The sequence below is a fragment of the Cajanus cajan genome, chromosome 1, assembly GCF_000230855.2.
Source record: "Cajanus cajan strain Asha chromosome 1, NIPB_CcT2T_4, whole genome shotgun sequence".
Lineage (NCBI taxonomy): Eukaryota > Viridiplantae > Streptophyta > Magnoliopsida > Fabales > Fabaceae > Cajanus > Cajanus cajan.
In genome coordinates, this window is record NC_138517.1 from 1,188,911 (window position 1) to 1,207,300 (window position 18,390).

General features: G+C 32.1%; 1 protein-coding gene across 1 annotated transcript; it reads right to left on the reverse strand.

The window, feature by feature from the left end:
* Positions 1 to 2,076: 2,076 nt before the first annotated feature.
* Positions 2,077 to 3,827, reverse strand: LOC109803899 (protein DETOXIFICATION 51). Its single transcript, XM_020365571.3, has one exon. The coding sequence runs from the start codon at positions 3,679 to 3,681 to the stop codon at positions 2,248 to 2,250; it is 1,434 nt and encodes a 477-aa protein (XP_020221160.2). The 5' UTR covers positions 3,682 to 3,827; the 3' UTR covers positions 2,077 to 2,247.
* Between the last annotated feature and the right edge of the window lie 14,563 nt (positions 3,828 to 18,390).

Genomic DNA, 18,390 nt, shown 5'->3' on the forward strand with positions numbered 1-18,390 from the left:
TTAATAGGTAGATTTTTATGTGACAACTTTTAATAAATTTTTTAACAAAATTTGAATATAAGAACTTAAATAATATTTTTTGAAATTTTATAGATTGAAATGACTATTTTTAAAATTGAGAGATTGAAGATAAATTCATCTTAAATTTAATGGACTTAAAAACATATTTAAGTAAAAAAAAAAAACTACTATGAGAGGTGTTTTAAATGTAAGCTAATATAAAAATTGTAAAGTGCTATTAATATAAGAAGTTACCGTGATAATTTTTTTTAACCCACTCTTTATTATTATTTAAATTTATTAAGAATTCCAAAATTGTGACTAAAACTTGTTGATCAAATATAGAAAATGTGAATCATATAAATTTTTAATAAAATTCAGATAGTGTTTAAAAGGTACTATATTATAAAGTATACTACTAACATTTTTCATGTATGTTTGGTAAAAATGAAGGGGGGAAAAAGAGATAAAAATATGTAAATAATGATATATTTTTCTTTTATTTGATTAGAGAAAAAAAAAAGGAGAATTGAAAAAAATGAAAAAAAAAATTTGTGAATACATAAATTCAACTTTTTTCCTTATACATTCTTTTAAATTCAAATTCCAAACTTTTCTCTCCTTTTTATTTTCCTTACCCCATACTAACTAGACCTTAAGCTTCCATAAGAAATTAAAGAGCATATCTACAATTTATTTTACAATATATATAATAAGCATTTGGGAAATTTTATAAAAAAATATTTTTTTTACACCATGCATAAAAAAAAAAAACTTAAGAAATGTTTATTAGTTGTTTTAATTTATCTCAATAAATTTCTCTAGGTAGATAACCTATACAAATATCTTATAACTTATATAAAACAGTTAAACTATATTTTAATTTGTTATTATAATATAACTTAAACATAATAAGTACTTATTTAATAAGCACTTAGTTAACTGTCTATTCAAAATCCCAAGTCCTATTATTATCATCGAGGAAAGTTGCATTCATAGTAAACCTTTTACAATATTTTATCTTTATTTTTATTCAACACTTTATTCATTTATCTTTTACTTGCTAGATCTTACTTTTAAATTTTGGGAATCGTATGAATTTTATATGAAAATTGAATTATTCACATTAATTAAAGATTTCAACACTTTATTCATTTTATCTTTTACTTGCTTGATCTTTCTTATAAATTTTGGGAATCGTAAGAATTTTATATGAAAATTGAATTATTTACATTAATTAAAGATTTCGACAAAGGTTTAAAGAAACCTCGAGTCAAATTATAATCCTCAAAATTTCATAATTAAGACCTTTCTCAAATTCTGAATATGTATTCAATCTGTTTTTTTTTTTACAACATTTTATTAAAACTTGATATTCTAATTCAAAGTAGGAAAAATTTAGAGTTTAAAAAATATTATTAAAAAACTTATATTCTTTTCCCCTTAAACAAAAGAGAGCTCAAATCTATACTTTCTTTAGTTTGTCAATTAGTACAAGACTCTATCATACCTTACCTGATCAGAGTTTGGAATTCATGTCGAATATATGAAGAATCAAATTATTAAAATGTGTGCCAATTATATATATATATATATATATATATAACATTTTTTAGAATTAGATAAAATCTATACGAACTTTTTCAAAAAATTAATTATATTTTAAAAATAAAATATCTATACATTAAAAATAGATTCATAAATTCATAGCCATAAAGCATATTGTTGGAACAGTCGGAGGCTTCACTCAATTTGGCTAAGGAATTGATCCATTTATCCGTTAGTCTCGAAATTCATACATAGTCCTCCTATTTCCATTTACGTGTGAGAATCGAAATATAAATGACATACAAATAGATGTTGAAAATGACAAACGATCATCTTCTTTATCCTTAACACCAATTTGTATCCATCTCCCATTCGTCCAAAAAAACCATCGGTGGAAATATACGTTTTTTCTTTTTTTCTGTATATACATTTTTTTTAAACTATTTTACTCTTATACAATTACTTCTAATTCATTCACTCATAGAAATTTTACTCTTACAGACTCCTTTCACATTATCAATAAATGTCTTCATTTTTAATAATCACCTTATATTATATATTTTTTATTATTTTTAAAATAATTCACGGCGACGCAAAATATTTTTTTTCGATAATAATTATTTGACAAATTCCCTTTAATATAATAAAGTTACCAAATAAAAAAAAAAAGAATATTACAGCATGAACAAGCATTCACGATCAAACCGTAATCAAGGGTTCTTTCTGAGCGTCGGAGTCATCAAGCGCGGTGAGCATCTGGGCCCGGGAGGCCTGGTACTCCCAATCGGTGGTGCCCACCCTATACAACATGAGCCCCGCACAACAAACCTGGGCCGACAACAGGCCGAGCCAGAGCCCACAGAACCCAACCTTAAGCCAAAACGCAAGCCCAACGGCCACAGGCATCCCAATTAAATAAAACGCGCCAAGGTTCACATTCGCCGCCACGTTGGGCCGCGCAGTCCCCCTCAAAACACCGCACGCCACCGTCTGCGGACAGTTGCCGAGCTCACAGAGCCCCAGAATGGGCAGCGCAGCTGCCGTAAGCTTCAAAATCCCGTCGTCGGACGTAAACATCCTCCCCCAGCGGCGGCGCATTGCCACGGCGAAAAGCAGCGCGGAGAACCCCATAACCGCGGCTAAAAAAAGCGCGAGCACGGCGGAGATTCTGGCCCGGGTGGCCCTATTCGCACCAAGCTCGTTCCCGACGCGCGTGGAAACGGCGAAACTCAAGGAAGAGGGAAAAACGTAGATAAAGGAGGTGGTTTGGATTAAAACGCCCATTGCAGCCACGGTGGCAGTGGGGTCCACCAAGAGGCCGCACAACAGGATCATAATCTCATACCACCACCATTCCAAACACACGGATACGCAGCTGGGCGCCGCCAGGCGAAGCAGCGGCTTCCAGCCGGTGAAGCAGTCTCGCGAGGGAGGTGTCCAGGTGGCAGTGTGGACCCCAGTTATCCAGATATAGAAAAGAAGGAATATCAATATAGAGAAGGTGGAGGCGGCGGAGGCGGCGGCGATGCCGGCGACGCCGTGTTTGGATAGGAGAAAGTTGAAGGGGAGGTGGAGGAGGGTGCCGGCGAGGGAGGAGAGGGTGAGGGGGTGGGTGATGTTCTGCGCCCGAAGGTAGAGCTTGATGGGGTGGAGGAAGGAGTGGGTGAGGAGGTCCGGGAGGAGGAAAAGTAAGTATTTTTGGGAGAGTTTAGTGAGGTGGAGAGGCTGGTTGAGTAAAAGGAGAAGCTTTGAGAAGTGGAGCCATGAGAGGGAAATGGGGATGGAGGAGAGTAGGAGGAAGAGGATGGAGCGGTGGAGTGTGAGAGAGAGGAGTTTGGGCCTGTGGGCTCCGAAGGCCTGGGAGCAGAGTGGGTCCATCCCTAGGGAGAGCCCCGAGAGGACCGAGTAGCCGCTTATGTTGGCGAAGGCCATGGCCAGTGACCCTGCCGCCAGGGAGCTTTCCCCTAGCCTCCCCAGGTACATCATCGATACCATCGACCTTAGGTACAATATCAGCCCTGTCACCGCTGTCGGGAACGCCACTTCCCATACCCACTTTGCTTCCCACCACATTCCTCTTCCTCTTCTCCTCCACCACCCTTCTTCCTTCTCCTCTCGCTTTGATTCGCACATCCTCCTCCTTTTCTTATTATTCTTATTTCTTATGATCACGTAAGCATGCTCCTCCTGCTTCCAACTGCCACTCCAGAAGGATGCCCGCCTTTAAATACACATTCATTTCAATTCCACTTCCACCCTGCTTTTTCACTTTTACTCCTCATTCTAAATTATTATCTTTCTTTTTCTTATTATTTATCTACAACTCTTTCTTTTCATTTTTAATTAATATGAGTAGTAAGAAATTTAAATAATATGCATATATTTAAATATTCTCTGCCACGGTCACACCCTTGTTCTCGAAAGATGTGAAATGCATGAAAAGGAGAATAATGAAAAAGATATGAAGAATGGGATGAAATTAAGAAAAATTAGTTATAGAAATTCAACACGTTAATATAAATAGTAAAAATTTTGTCACCATGTCAGTGTAGTACAGAAAGGAACAATTCCCAATAACGGAAATGTTCTGTGCCTGTGATATTTGCTCAGCCATGTCAAGCCTTGTGTGACTCCTCTCATGAGGCACACTGCATAACCATTTTGGTCTTTTTCGGCAAAATGACTGCAAAAGCCTTTATTTTCTCCAAATTTTCTTTCCTTTTCCCATCAAATATTATTCTCAAAACAAATTTAGAATCACAAAATTTGTTCATTTTTTGCGTATTCGGTTTGAAAGGCCACCAGGATAAATCAAAAGAAAAGGAAAATTAAGATGAAACTCCTTTATTTGGTTTACCTTAAGAAAAAAAATATACCCTATTTGATTTGCAAGATGTAAAAGAGAATAATGGAGATACTATATTATTATATTCTTGTAAATAAAAATTAATATGATAGATAAAATAAAATATTAATAAATATTTTTTTTCATTTAAATCTTTCCAAATTTAAAGAAAAGACAAAGATAAAAATAATGACTAATTCCTACTTAGACATCATAAATACACAAAAGATGTATATTTTTCATCCATCATAGCAGACAGATTCCATACGTAAAATTAAGATTCGAAGACCTTATATTACTGTGTATTCTTGGATGATAAAACAATGCAATTACTTCTTGCATTGATTCTTTCCAAAACTTCTAATAAAATAAATTGCTTTTGGGTTTAAATAAGGTGCAGCTACTTCTATTCTATGATATATGTATATACTCTAAACATTAGGAGTATTCACTAAGGTGCTATTGACTTCAACGCATTAATTATATTGATAATGAACCCATCAAAACAAAGAATGTTTTGATTCCACTAATTAGGTTCTTAATGTTGATGATAAAGGCACTAGCCTAGAAACGCCTTGCGTATTGCACTTCGGTTATAGTTAGTTAAACGCAAGAATAAAGCAAAACCTGTCACAATTAGAACATAAAATCTTGCGGGTCAAACGCTAATTAATGTTTTGCCTTGTGTTTTCTTTTAATATGGCATGTGATCTTTCGCGTTTGTTAACTCGGTTCAAGAAGTAAAATACATAAAAGACAATATTACTTTTCTGGGGAACAACACGGCACATACACATAATATACGTATTCCTAAACTTTTGTCACCATTTTTATGCTTCCTTGATCACACATCAAAATCAAATTAGGTTCCACGTTGCCAAATAATTCGGAGTTGATATAGAATCAAAGTAATGCAAGCAAGGTTGGAATCTATATATGTGCCTACTTTTACTTTTTTTTTTTTTTTTTGGCTATATATAGTTTTTCTAATTTGTCACAAATATAAAATCATTTTTCTTTTTGTACTAATTACTTAAAATAATATTATTCAAAATTTTATTGACCACATTAATTAATTTTTCTAATTTTTTTTATATAAAACTCAAATATCTAATTTATTAGAATTAAGAAAGTTAATTAATTTAGTTGATATAATTTCTACCGAAATAATTCAAAATTATTTTTAACATTAATAAGATTTTTATTTTACCAAAAAAGACAGGAGGTGGTATTAATTAATAATAATTAAAAAGGTGAAAATGGATTAGGCACTAATTAGTGGGTTCATATCTTAGTCGATTTGATTTTGTAAAGAATCTTTCTACTTTATAGTACAAACAATAAACAAATAACGAGATAGCCTGGCACGTGAGAGCCACACGTGGAGTGCGAGACAGTAGATTCTATTCCTCACTGCCTGCTGCAGTAGTTGTTGGGTCCGGCCCAGGCTTGTCTGCTAAATTGGGCTTAGATCTTAGACAGTGAAAGAGGTAATTTCTTTTTTTTTTCTTTTTCTTTTTCTTTTTCGGAGAAAACAAAGATAATCTGGACAAAAAGAAAAGGACAAAGACAAATGAGTGAATGTTGCAATTAATCTTATAAAAACTAGTGAAAACTGAAAATGAGACATTATATGCCTCGTCATGAAAAATAAATAGAAAAATAAAATAGAGATAATGAAATTCTAAAAGTGTGTAGTTAATTTTAGAATATTAAAACAATTAAATAAATTAATTAATACATAAAAATAATAATTAAATTAATTAATTAAAGGATAAAAAAGTCAAAAATATGTGAACACCAAAACAAAGTATCATATTTATTAATGTTGTAAATTATAATTGCAGATAATTAACACACGTTCTAAATTAATTCTTATATTATAAATTTGAAAATTCATGATTAAAAATATGATAACTTTTATATGTATTTTTTTATTATTTTGTGACAAGTGTATCATAATTTATTTTGTCAAATTTACAAATATTTTAGTTATTTATTCATCAAATGATTTTTTATTTTTTCAATTATTTTAAGTAAATTTCTTATCAATATTAAGTATAATTAGATATTTTTTAATTGTAATTAAAATATTAAAAAAAATATTCATCATAAGATTAAAAATTTAAATAGTATAACAACCTATCAGGTCATTATACTTAATAGTCCAATCACTAGCAACGAAAAATATACAACTAATTACCCATAATTATTAGGCAAGTCATATCTAGATATAGGTATTATAACATATATAAATAAAAATTTAATCAACAACTAGAGTAATAAGACTTCTACACAAGTATAGAAATATGTATAGTAATCCAAATATTAAGATGATAATCCTAGTCATTGATCAAACTCACCATAAACAACTAATCCAATTACAATAAGGTAGCTCCAAAAGTCAACATCGCCACTAGTTTGACATGGCCTCAACCAAGCTCTACCTCCAACCTATCTATACTTTGCTCCCATTCTAAGTATGACCATCGCAATCCAGTCACATGGAAAACATGCAAGAATAAACTAGTATTCAAAAGAATTAACAATAATCATTATAGAAGTAACCTCTACTATATTATCAAGATAAACAACTCAACTTATTTCTAGACATTACAACATGTTCTTAAACTTGAACAACAAAACAATACAACTCTTCACAATTCAACATAGCATGTGAATAACATAGATATCAACACATCATATGCATAACTTATCATTCAATTTGTACAACACCACAAAATGGCATATACATCATACAACTCAACCACATACGTACAACAAATCAACTACACATGTTGTCACAAATTTTAACTAGGAGATCTCTTACAAAAAAGGCTATCAATCTAAGTGGTTTGATCTTACCAAACTAACAACAATGCGATCGTTTCAATACAATTCGATCAAAAGCCAATTTGGATAAAAATCCACAACAAGATGGTTTTTCAGGTTTCACCAATTAAACTAAGAAGCCTAGTATTCTTAATAGGGTAGAACAACTTAGGTGTGAATCTACTATGGCATTAACTTGCATAACTAAGCCACCTATGTGATTATCCCGTTGACTATCCTCCAAATATTATGTCATTTCAGTACTCAGTTAGGAATTTTGGCCCTTGTTTTCATATTTTACTCAAACATTAACTAAATACCTAGAAGAGACTCAATACCCCACTCCAAGAGACAATGCCTACTCAAGGAAGGCTTTTTAACAACCGAGCTCTTGAAATACCACAACACCATATTTTCACACTGGGATCTTCATCTTTCAAAATCATTTTCTCCTCTAGTCATAAGTCAATCGATACATCATGCATAAATGCCTAAAACATTATCGACATCATTGTCTTAACAGTTTAACAATTAATTATCTATAAACATTATCCTAGACCAATGTATATAAAACCAACATCATTCATCAACATTCAACTATCAACAATTTAATCATCAATATACAATGAACTACATTCAATATTCATCATACATCATGTAAATAACCAGATCAATAAATAAGTTGAGAAAATTATAAGTTAAAAGGAAAATTAATCGATGCTTTAAGCGCCTTAGAGCACACTTGGAGTGATGAGAATTCGCTTTGAATGCCCAATAGTTGGCTTTAAGCTCGCTCAAACAAAGAGTAATCTTGAGAGTCTCGATCTAGTCACTTAAAGTGAGCCAACCCTTGCTCTAAGTGAGATAAATTCGCTTAGAGTGCTTAAGAATTCGCTTTAAGCAAGTGAAGTCAGGTACTACCTTTGTAACACCGTATCACCTTGCTCCGAGTCATCGAATCTTTCTTTGAGCGATCAAAATTAGCTTTGAGCGAGTCAAGTCAAAAAGCATATTTGATTTGGCCACACATACTTGCTTTGAGCGACCTCCATGGGCTCTCCAAGCAATCGAACCTAGAAAATAGGCATGAGTCCAGAAACGAACACAACGATTAAAGGACAACATAATCACCCCGAAATTTCTCTCATCCAAATACAAGATTCATACATGCAACTTAGAAATAGTCATCTTTTTTCATCACATAACTCAAAATTGAATAAAATGTCACATGCAACCATTAAAGGCATCAAGACCTTCAATTTCTTCATTATTCATCAAGAACACTAAGACCAACAAAATCCAACACAACATTAATACTTCTCAATCATCGACACAACAACAAATTTAATGAACTTCAAGCAATATTCAACTCAAAATCCAACAAGAATTTAGTAATAGTTTCATTTACCTTCAAATCAAGGAGAAATGAGGAAGAAGAAGAAGAAAAAGGAGAACTAAGCTGTGAGAACTCCACATTAAACCACCACTGCCCAATTCTCAACCTCCCAAGTTTTGAATCACCACTCGGCCACTAAAATACTCTCAAGGGAAGAGTTTAAGAGTATTTTAGAGTTTCTCTCTCTAACTTCTATCTAACTTTCTTAAAATATTAAATTAATGAAATTCATTTCTTACGAAAGACCTAATTATATACCTTATCCTATAGGTAAAACTAGACCCATGCTCAAAGATACTCCTAAAAGATTAAAATTCATAAAGAATTTCCAATTCCAGAGTTTTCTCAACAACAAAAAAAACCACAACACTATAATTTCAATAAATTAATAATCATTAATAAACTATACAATGTTACAAATGTGTTGTAATTTTTTTTATTACTAATAAAATGACATTTTATTAAAAAAATTTAAAAAAACATTTATATTTTTTTTATATGTTTATAATAGTCATGTAATGCTAAATTTAAACAGATTTAATTATTGCAACAATATATATTTTTTCCTGTTTGATAAAAAAGTTTAACTTCATCCTTCTAGATCAATTATAATTAAAGTAATATAATACTTTGAATCATGTTGTCATATTTAAATTAGAAATTGATTTTCAATCTTTAATTAAAAATCACAAGTGTAAATATATAATTTCTTTTAGTACTTGTGAGGTCTGCTCAAGTGTTTCAAAAGTAATGGTAACTTTTTTTTGTAAGTTATGGGTAATACTTTTGAAAACACAAACACAAAGGAAAATTTATGTGATGCATGCAAAAATGTTACTCTCTTTATTTCCTTTTATTAAATAATAGTTCGAGTATTCGTGCATAGCACGGAGACACAATTACTTTGTTAAATGAAATTATAATGTGATAAAAAAAATATACTTTTTATGTACAAATTTTAATACTTTATAGGAGAGTACAGTGAAAATTTTCCATACTCTTGGAGTTTATGGACAATGTCAAGGGTAATGATGCGAGTCAAGATGAGACACAAGCAAGAAACAATGGATAAAAAACAAATGAATAATCAAAAAGCAGTCTTGCACGGAAAAAGAGTGGTTTTCCTTATTAAGTTGATTCTATAATTGAAGAAGAAATGTTGGTTGAAATAGAATCAAAATAGTTTATTAAATATATTATTAAATTTGGTAAATTTCTTAAATACATGTACAATTTTTTTTATAACATAAGCGTATTTTAGTGTAGGGTTACTTAGAAATAAGTAATAATATTTTTTTTCTTACATGGGAGTTGGTGTGTGTGGTAAGAATAGCTTAGAAATAAATATCATATTTTATGTAAAATACAGTAGTTTATAAATAAACAATAATAATTGCATTACATTGAAAAAAGAGAAATGGATTTCTTTTTGAAATACCCACTTAGATGTAAATAAAAAATAAAAATGTGAATTTCTAATTAATATACACTATTTAAACAAAATGTATATAACATTGTAAGAATAAGTTAAAATAAACAAATTATTTAGAATACATGCGTTAAATATATTTTAAAAGTATACTTTCAATAATTGAATCTTTTGATTTAATAATTATAAAATCTATCTTGAAATAAATAGAAGTCGCATTTTTTTAGTACATAATAATTTTTTATTTTTAATTTTTAAATGCTGCATAGAACACAATGATAAAATAAAAAATTAATAAATTTTTTCAAATGATTAAATGTCTCACTCTGAGGACACGGGTGTGTTTTGATCGATGGACACGACCATGGCTCTTGATAAGAAGTTGTTCTTTTATTTACGTTGTCATGTGTCTCTTAAAGGAGTTGCTTTTTGATTAAACATGCACACGATTGTTTTTTTCTTTATTTCTTATAAATTTTAGCACTTATTGCCACTTTTCGTGCATTTTACGAATTCAAACAGATAATATATATCCAGTAAGAGATGTTTTTCTTTACGTGAGAGACAAATAAAAATATAGCATTAATTTTTATTACTATTGTAATTGGTTAAAATTAAAAACCCAAGCAATATTTATTTTGTATTGTATTATTTGACAATACATTTCTAAAATTATTTTAATCGAAATATTATTCTTGAGTATATTTAGTTATAGTTAAGCAAGAAGTTAGTTTGTAATATTTTGATTATTACATTCCTTATTTCAATGTTTAATAAAATATTTTATGTTTAGAAAAAAATAAAAATAAAAAATTACAAAAAAAACTAAAATTACAATTACCTAAAAAAACTAAAAATATAAAAAGGAGTGAACAAATTCATCTTAAGTAGTTTTATTTATTTTAAATATTATAAATAAACAAAATAAGATTATCATTTAATTATATAATAAATTATCGTATACTCTTTTTTTCTTCTTTTCTATCTATTGTCGTTTAAATAAAACATGGCTTGATGCAAGATTAAAATTGTATAAAATATGTAACTATATTAAATATTTAAAAGAAAATTTATATCATGAAAAATATATAAAAACTAAAAATAAAAATGAAAGACTAAGAAAATAAAATTGGGTTACTACTAGTTGAATTTGCGTGGACCCCATGAGCAGAGAGAACGTCAGCTAAAGCAACATGAAACTAAATTTGGGGAACTTCCCTCTCACATGTCCAAACACGAAACTGGTTTTGAATTTTATTTTTTAACGTCCCAAAGACTCCATTGCCGTTTTGGTTAGATTTTGATTATGTTTGGTTGTCTTAAAATAGTTTAGGAAAAAAAGTGATCTAAACTAAAGGTGGTGAAGAAAGGGTGGATAAAGCAGAAGCAGATTTGTTGAGCCGTAGGCAAATGCAATAAATGATTTAATTTAATTTGTAATTGCTAATTGGGTAGCGTTTGAAAGTTAAAACGGTGGTGGCCAAGTTGGGTCACATGGGTGCGTAGGCGCAATTCACGGGACGGACCCTGCTGCACAGGACGCTCCCGTTTTCACAAACAGATGGTTGGAAGGAAACATGAAACATCCTCTCATCAATTGGCCATATTAGTATTTTACTTTCCTTCTCTTTCTCTCTCTCTCTATCTCTCTTTGTCCTCTCGTTAACTGTTATTGTCTGCTTTCTCTCCATTTATTTCTATCTAATCATTTACGTTTCAAATTAATCCTACAACAATACTTGTACTACTACATACCTCATTCTTTTTCATCTCTCCAAATCCTTACCACAAATGTTAATTATTATATCATCATATTATATTACTAGTTATTATGAAATTTCTAACACACTCAAAACTAAAATTTTAGAGTATGAAATTTTTAGGATGAAGATAACAGGTGACACAATATAAATTAATAATAATCATTGGGATGGGATAGATTCTAAAAAGAGTCTAATTCTATTTATCAATTTAAGTAATAAGATAAAATTGTCTCAACTGAAAGCGAGACTAAATTGGATTTTTTAATTTAAGAGAATTAGTTAATAAAATTTGATTATATGACAGTAAATATTGTTGAGATGATGGTAGTCTTGGACCAAGTAATAATTCGTTGATTAAGAAAGAGAGGACACATGAAATGATCATAAGGGAGAGAGTAGAGGGTGTGTGGAGAAGATTGAAAGGGGTGATTATTTGGTATTTTGTTAGGGAAAGGGGGTGTGTGACGCAAAAATATAGAAGCAGTGTGGAGGCCCCACCAGCTTCATCTGACAGCACTAACAGTCTCACACTTGGGAGGCACCACTTCTTCTTTTTGTTTTCTACCACAAGGGGAAGCTAACCCCTGTGCACATAATGCACTGTTGTTGTGTTGTGTTGTGCCTCATTACTTCCATTGTCCCACTGCCCCAAAATCTCTTCTCCACACTTCGGACCCAGCGCCCACAAAACGCCACATTAACCATTTAACCATTTGTGCCTCCCAATTCAACCATTTCTGCCTCTTGGATATCCTCTTAGAAACCCTTTCTTTCTTTTTTTGCTCTAGTTTTGTCCTTCCTTTTGCTGTTTGGCATGCCTTGCCAAGTTTGGTTAGATATTTATGACAGCAATTAAGTTGCCTATGTGGCTATGTTTTGTGTGGAATCATGGGGGGAAAATGCTGAATGCATGACACTTATACAAAGTTACCAATTCAAAGTTATATGTGTCTTGAGCTGCATAATACAGTACCTATCTGATTAAGCCAAGGACGGTGCCAAAAGTGAATAAAGCTAATTTATGCCTATATTCTTAACCAATCACATTAAGTATGGCTAATGTGAGTATGTGTGATGTGGCGATGTGAATTATCAGTGTAGGGGCATAAAAGGGTAGAACCGTGAGGGTTTGAGTTTGGGGAACAGGCTCATTGTTATTCGGGTGGTGGGTGGGGTGGGCCCCTGCTTCAGAAGTCATATAGTGGGGCATCTTTTTTCTTGGGTGATGAGCAAGCTTTGATGCGGCAATCCATAGCCACTTGATCATGGAGGCACATGAATTGTAGGATAATAACAACTTCTGCCTTTGAACCTCTAGTATTTGTTTATTTATTGCTCATGCATGCCTGCTGTTGGAAAGTTCCACATATCCTAGCTTAATTGGGTGTAGCTGGCTTATTTCTTATGCAACTTCACTTAATATTTATTGATTTTAAGATGAAATCTATCATGATCTTAGAGCCAATAACTTATCTCTGTGTATAATCCTAACATTGTTAATCTCAATTGATTTGAAGATTTTTCTTTAGTATACAATAGGTTTTAAGATGGCCAATAACTTATCTATGTGTATAATCCTAAGATTGTTAATCTCAATTGATTTGAAGATTTTTCTTTAGTATATAATAGGTTTTAAGATGGAATGTAATACATGCTGGTTTAAGCATAATATGATCGAACTGTTATTATAGTATTTTACTTGCTGATGTTTATTATATATTTTGTTTTCTTTTCATAAATACATATATATGTTACGCATAAGATATATCTCAAGGTAAATAATGATAACTATTCGATTACATTTGACATGCCCTCAAAGAAATGCGAGGGAAACATGCCTTATGTGAGCTAATTAAGGCTATTCTTGAAGAAATACACTTCTAAGTGTGACAATAGAACCTCTATATCATGGTATACATGTCCATTACAAATGCAAAAGCAACAAGAAAATGGTGAAACCGCTGACTTTGTTAACAGATCAAAATACAGAGAGGAAATTTGTGAATAATATCCCTGTATCGTGGCAAGATTATGAGTTTGCAGCAACATATTTTAAACGTTTTGGTTAAATGAACATTTTCCCTGTCGGAAGATGGGCTGAGACTTCAGATTCGATTCCAGCACTTATTTAAATGTGATATCAACTGGCTTTGAAAATGTCATAAATATTACATTTTTATAGTTTATCTTCTTCCACACTTGCTTTTGTTATGCTCCTGTAAGCGAATACGTTTTGTATTTATCTATCTATGATACAAACATACATAGCAGCAAGCTATAAATAAAATAGTAGTGCCACTACGAAGTATTTTCTTTTCTCAACGGTTGTGCATGGGGTCCAAGGTGCATTATTTGGAACCAGATAACATTGATAATTCTGCACATACCTTTGAATTGACTTCACTTTTTTTTTTTTTAAGTTGGGTTGGCCATAAAGAGACTATAAATTTGACATGTTGTCACTCAACATGGCCTTGGAAACTTTTCTTTCCTATTTGCCATTTCTGGTGGGGCTGTGGAATTCAATGTTTAGATTTCACATATTTTCAAAGGAAACAGAATTTCAATACCTATGATGGTACACTTGGCATCACCCCCAGACATAGTAAATAGCTAAAAGCTGAAGTTTGATCACCAGATCCCCTTTTTCCTTCTATCAGATTACTTTTAGGACTCGGCTCACTTTGCCAAAAAGCTCTGCACAAAGAAAAGGTTACCTAAAGGTATATCATTATGAACACAACACAATTCGCACCAACCTGTATTGCCCTAGGGAGAAATTAAGTTAAAATACGAGCATAAAAATGTTCTCTTGAACAGCTGCACAAGGATCTGTTTACAATCATCTTCTGAGGGCCATCAAATCAAAAATAGGGAGGAAAAGTTGAATAATTCAAAAGTGACAAGACTTGAGGAATATTGGCACATACACAGTTGGAAAGGAGTGATTGAAAATCAAATATATCTAGAATCTAATCTGTTTCTCAGCTTTCAAAAGGTCAACATATGTTTCAAGTTTATCTCATAAATCATTAGTCATAAATTCAAACGAAATTTAGAAAATGAAAGCTATCTAGAAAAGAAAAGGTGCACGTGATTTAAGAGAGGATGTCTCATGTCTCAGCAGGGTCATTACAAAGCCAGCTACTTGCCTAACAAACACAGCTCATCCCCAGACCCCAGTACATTAGAGGTTCTCATAATTCTCAAGGACTTGTACATGTCAAAGATATACCTCAAAAATAAAGGTACAGTACTAGTGCTTCCTTAGCAATAAATATAAATGCATTATGCATGTACTTTTAATTTAACATTATATGTATCTTCTTTTTTCTTTCTTTAAGGCTGATTTTCCTTTTCTTTCTTACACTTCCCTTCCTTACTTGGAAGCTATATATGTTAGTAAGGATGTGCTGTATTGTATCTTGCCAAAACTATCAACGAAAAGAAGAAAACAAAGGCACTTCAAGTTAGAGAGACCCACACGCATGTCATATCCCACGTGGGGCGCATTGCTGCACATGGCCATGAGAAATTCTTGTCTAAATCACAAGATTATGAACTTTCTTTAGTTTTCTAAGCTAAGTCAGAATGTTAAAGCTCACCCTCACTGAGCCGTTTTACCCAAGCTTCAAGCTCTCGGCTTGTCACCCCATATATGTACACTGACGTGCCTTTCTGTGGTACCACAAACCAACTAGACTTGTCATCACTAATCATCACCTTTTTTCTCTTCAACCAATAAGCATTTCCCAGTTTGACCACTATATTTCCCGTAACATAGTCAACTATGACTTGATTATTGAGAGTTAATAGTAGTTTTTTTTAAGGGGTGAACACTTGGTATCCCAGCTGAAAGTCAAGGAATAATTTCTCCAGGTACATAGATTCAATTAAGAAACTAACTTCTCCTAACAAATATTTTTCGATACACAGACTTGAAAATCAAATTCCTATCTCTTGATCATATACTTGAGGAATAAAACTATCTGCAAACGATATCACACTGTATTTGGTGAGATATTAGTAGTTAGTTCAGCTTATCCGACCATATAGTATATACCCTACCCCAAAAGAAAAGACAGAAAATGTAACAGTGCATTCCCTGTGGCAATTGCCGGTTGCTACCATGTGGGGTAGCTTTTGCTTAAATGGGATTTTAGTGTTTTGTTAGATCCAAATATCCTGCTTCTTTTGCAGAGGTAAACATAAAGCGCGGATTCCATAAACGTAGTAGATAGAGATTGCTCTCTACCCCACATACTAATTAGTGGTCCTGAAAACCGAAAATGAGTGCTTTTCTGGGATAAAGTAGTCCATGATGAAGCATGAAATAAATTCCTAACCCTTCAAAGCTCACAAGACCCTCTTTCTAGATTCAATTTCTTGAGGTCTTACATTCTTTATATTGGCGAATAATAAAAAGCATGAAGTCAGCATCACCCATTATAACAATGGAGCATTACAAAGATGATCATGTGTGGACAAACTAGATATACTGATGTAAGAATCAAGGAAAATTTTCACTAGGCAGGCAGAAATTCAACCAAAATACAACGTGGAATGATTATATTTGGATATGGTTGGATTTTGGGGGGTCAATTTTTTTTTAAAAAAAATTGTTCTAGACACATGGCCTGCAATATGACAATTGAAAAGGTGTATAATTAACTCATATGGAATGAATCATTACAGGATCATTCTGGTTGAATTCCATGAAACCATCCACCAAAATAAGGAACACATACGTGTACATTAGTCAACATGAGCCTTCATTTGGCTTTAGTGAGTGATTCTCGCCTGTTTGTGATCTTGCTTGTGATTCAAAACCTCTTTAGGGGGAAAAGAAAAGTTATCTTGTTGAACAAAATTCCTTTGATGCCGGAAATTGAGTAGGTGTTGTCTATTTTAACATCCTATTCAATTGCACAATACTCATAAGCTAAGAAAACTAAAACTATCACACATATCCTTGAATCTTGCTACCACAAGACTTTCTAAGCAAAAATATGTATATTTAAAATGTGGGATTGCCAAGATACAGAAAGTTGTAACATCAGAGCAAGCTGTCAGAGAATAATTGAGGTCAAAGTTAGCTTGCTTATGAATCTAATTTCATGAAAACTACTTGAAGATATCTTTTATGTAATTATTAGAGTTGAAAGTAACTATAGCTTGAAAGAGAAGTGTCAGTTGCACAGTGAGTTGAGGGGTTAGATGCTTTTGGTCCTGCTCTTGCACACACACACACTAATTGGTTCAAGATGGATAGTGTGTGGCTTATGGCTCATGTACCTGTTGCTCTCACCAAGTTGTTCTATCTTTAGTCCCCAACTATCAATAAGGAAAAGTGTGGCCCTCACTCTGCAACCAACACTGCTAGCATCTCCTTAATATAATCATCTCTTTTCTTTCCACAGATTCCAATTAAGTTACTTCTTGATTATTTGGTTTCTGTCTAATCAGTTTCAATGCAAGAAGAAAGGGTGATATCAACTGTGGGGTGAGAGAGAATGATTGCCATATCCTCAAAGGGATATTTGAATAAAATATCTTCAACATGGCTTGGCTTGTTAATACTTTTTTCTTATTAGCCCTAAATTTTAGGTGAACAACATGCCCTTTATTCATATGATTCTCTTGAATGAAATATGTAGCTAATTTTTCTTTCCTCCCATTAAATTACTTATCAAGCAGATTAATTGCATATTTCCGTTGTGGCAAACTGTGCCTAAAGTGTAAATGATCATACAGCTGAATTGAAAGTGAGAGAAAAATAATGTTATGAAAATCATAGGATGACTTACACCATAAAGAATATAGAGAGTCCAAAGTGTTAATTGGTTTATAAAAAAATTCATGTGTTGAATCTTGATATCTTGCTTTCACTAAACAAAGTGAAGATGTAATTATGGATATCTAAGTGTTAATTACTAGTACGAGATGCATTTTCTTTTTCTCCTTTTCTTTTTATTTTACTGATTAAAATATGTAAAGGTGATTGTTGGGTGGAAATGGACCATAGTAAGGCATAGATTCACTTTGGTTTTAGTAGTTAAATACGACCCAATCTTTGAAAAAGCTTTGAGCCACGTTTGATAATAATAGTAATAAAATGGAACTTCAAGCTTAGTGGGCTCAATCTAATTATAATTTCATTGTCTGTTTCTATTTATTTTTGCTGAAAATCCACTGCAAATTTCTCAATTTTTGGGGTCCAATTTATCGTTAATCACGTGAGTTTGTGGATCCTAAAATCTCATGGATTCATGTGGGCTTCAAGCTTATAACAAACTAAACTCGGTGCACCGTAAATATTCAAGGCCCGCTTATATATGTATAAAAAAAAACTAATATCAATACATGTTTCAAGCTTCTGAAAATTTGTCTTTTTTCCTGTCATTCTTGCATTTTTGCGATATAAAATGACAAACTGATATTTTAAGAGTTGGTGAGCTTACCCAAAATTTTGAGCTTTGGCATGACAAATTCTTAATGATTCATAGAATCTATTTTGTTGATAGGTTTTTATTTCAAGAAGAAAGGACTTGTATCTTTTACTTCTTCAATAACAGGA

Excerpts from the sequence above, each read along its gene's own strand:
- LOC109803899 (XM_020365571.3), bottom strand. The coding sequence starts at position 3,681 with ATGTGCGAATCAAAGCGAGAGGAGAAGGAAGAAGGGTGGTGGAGGAGA.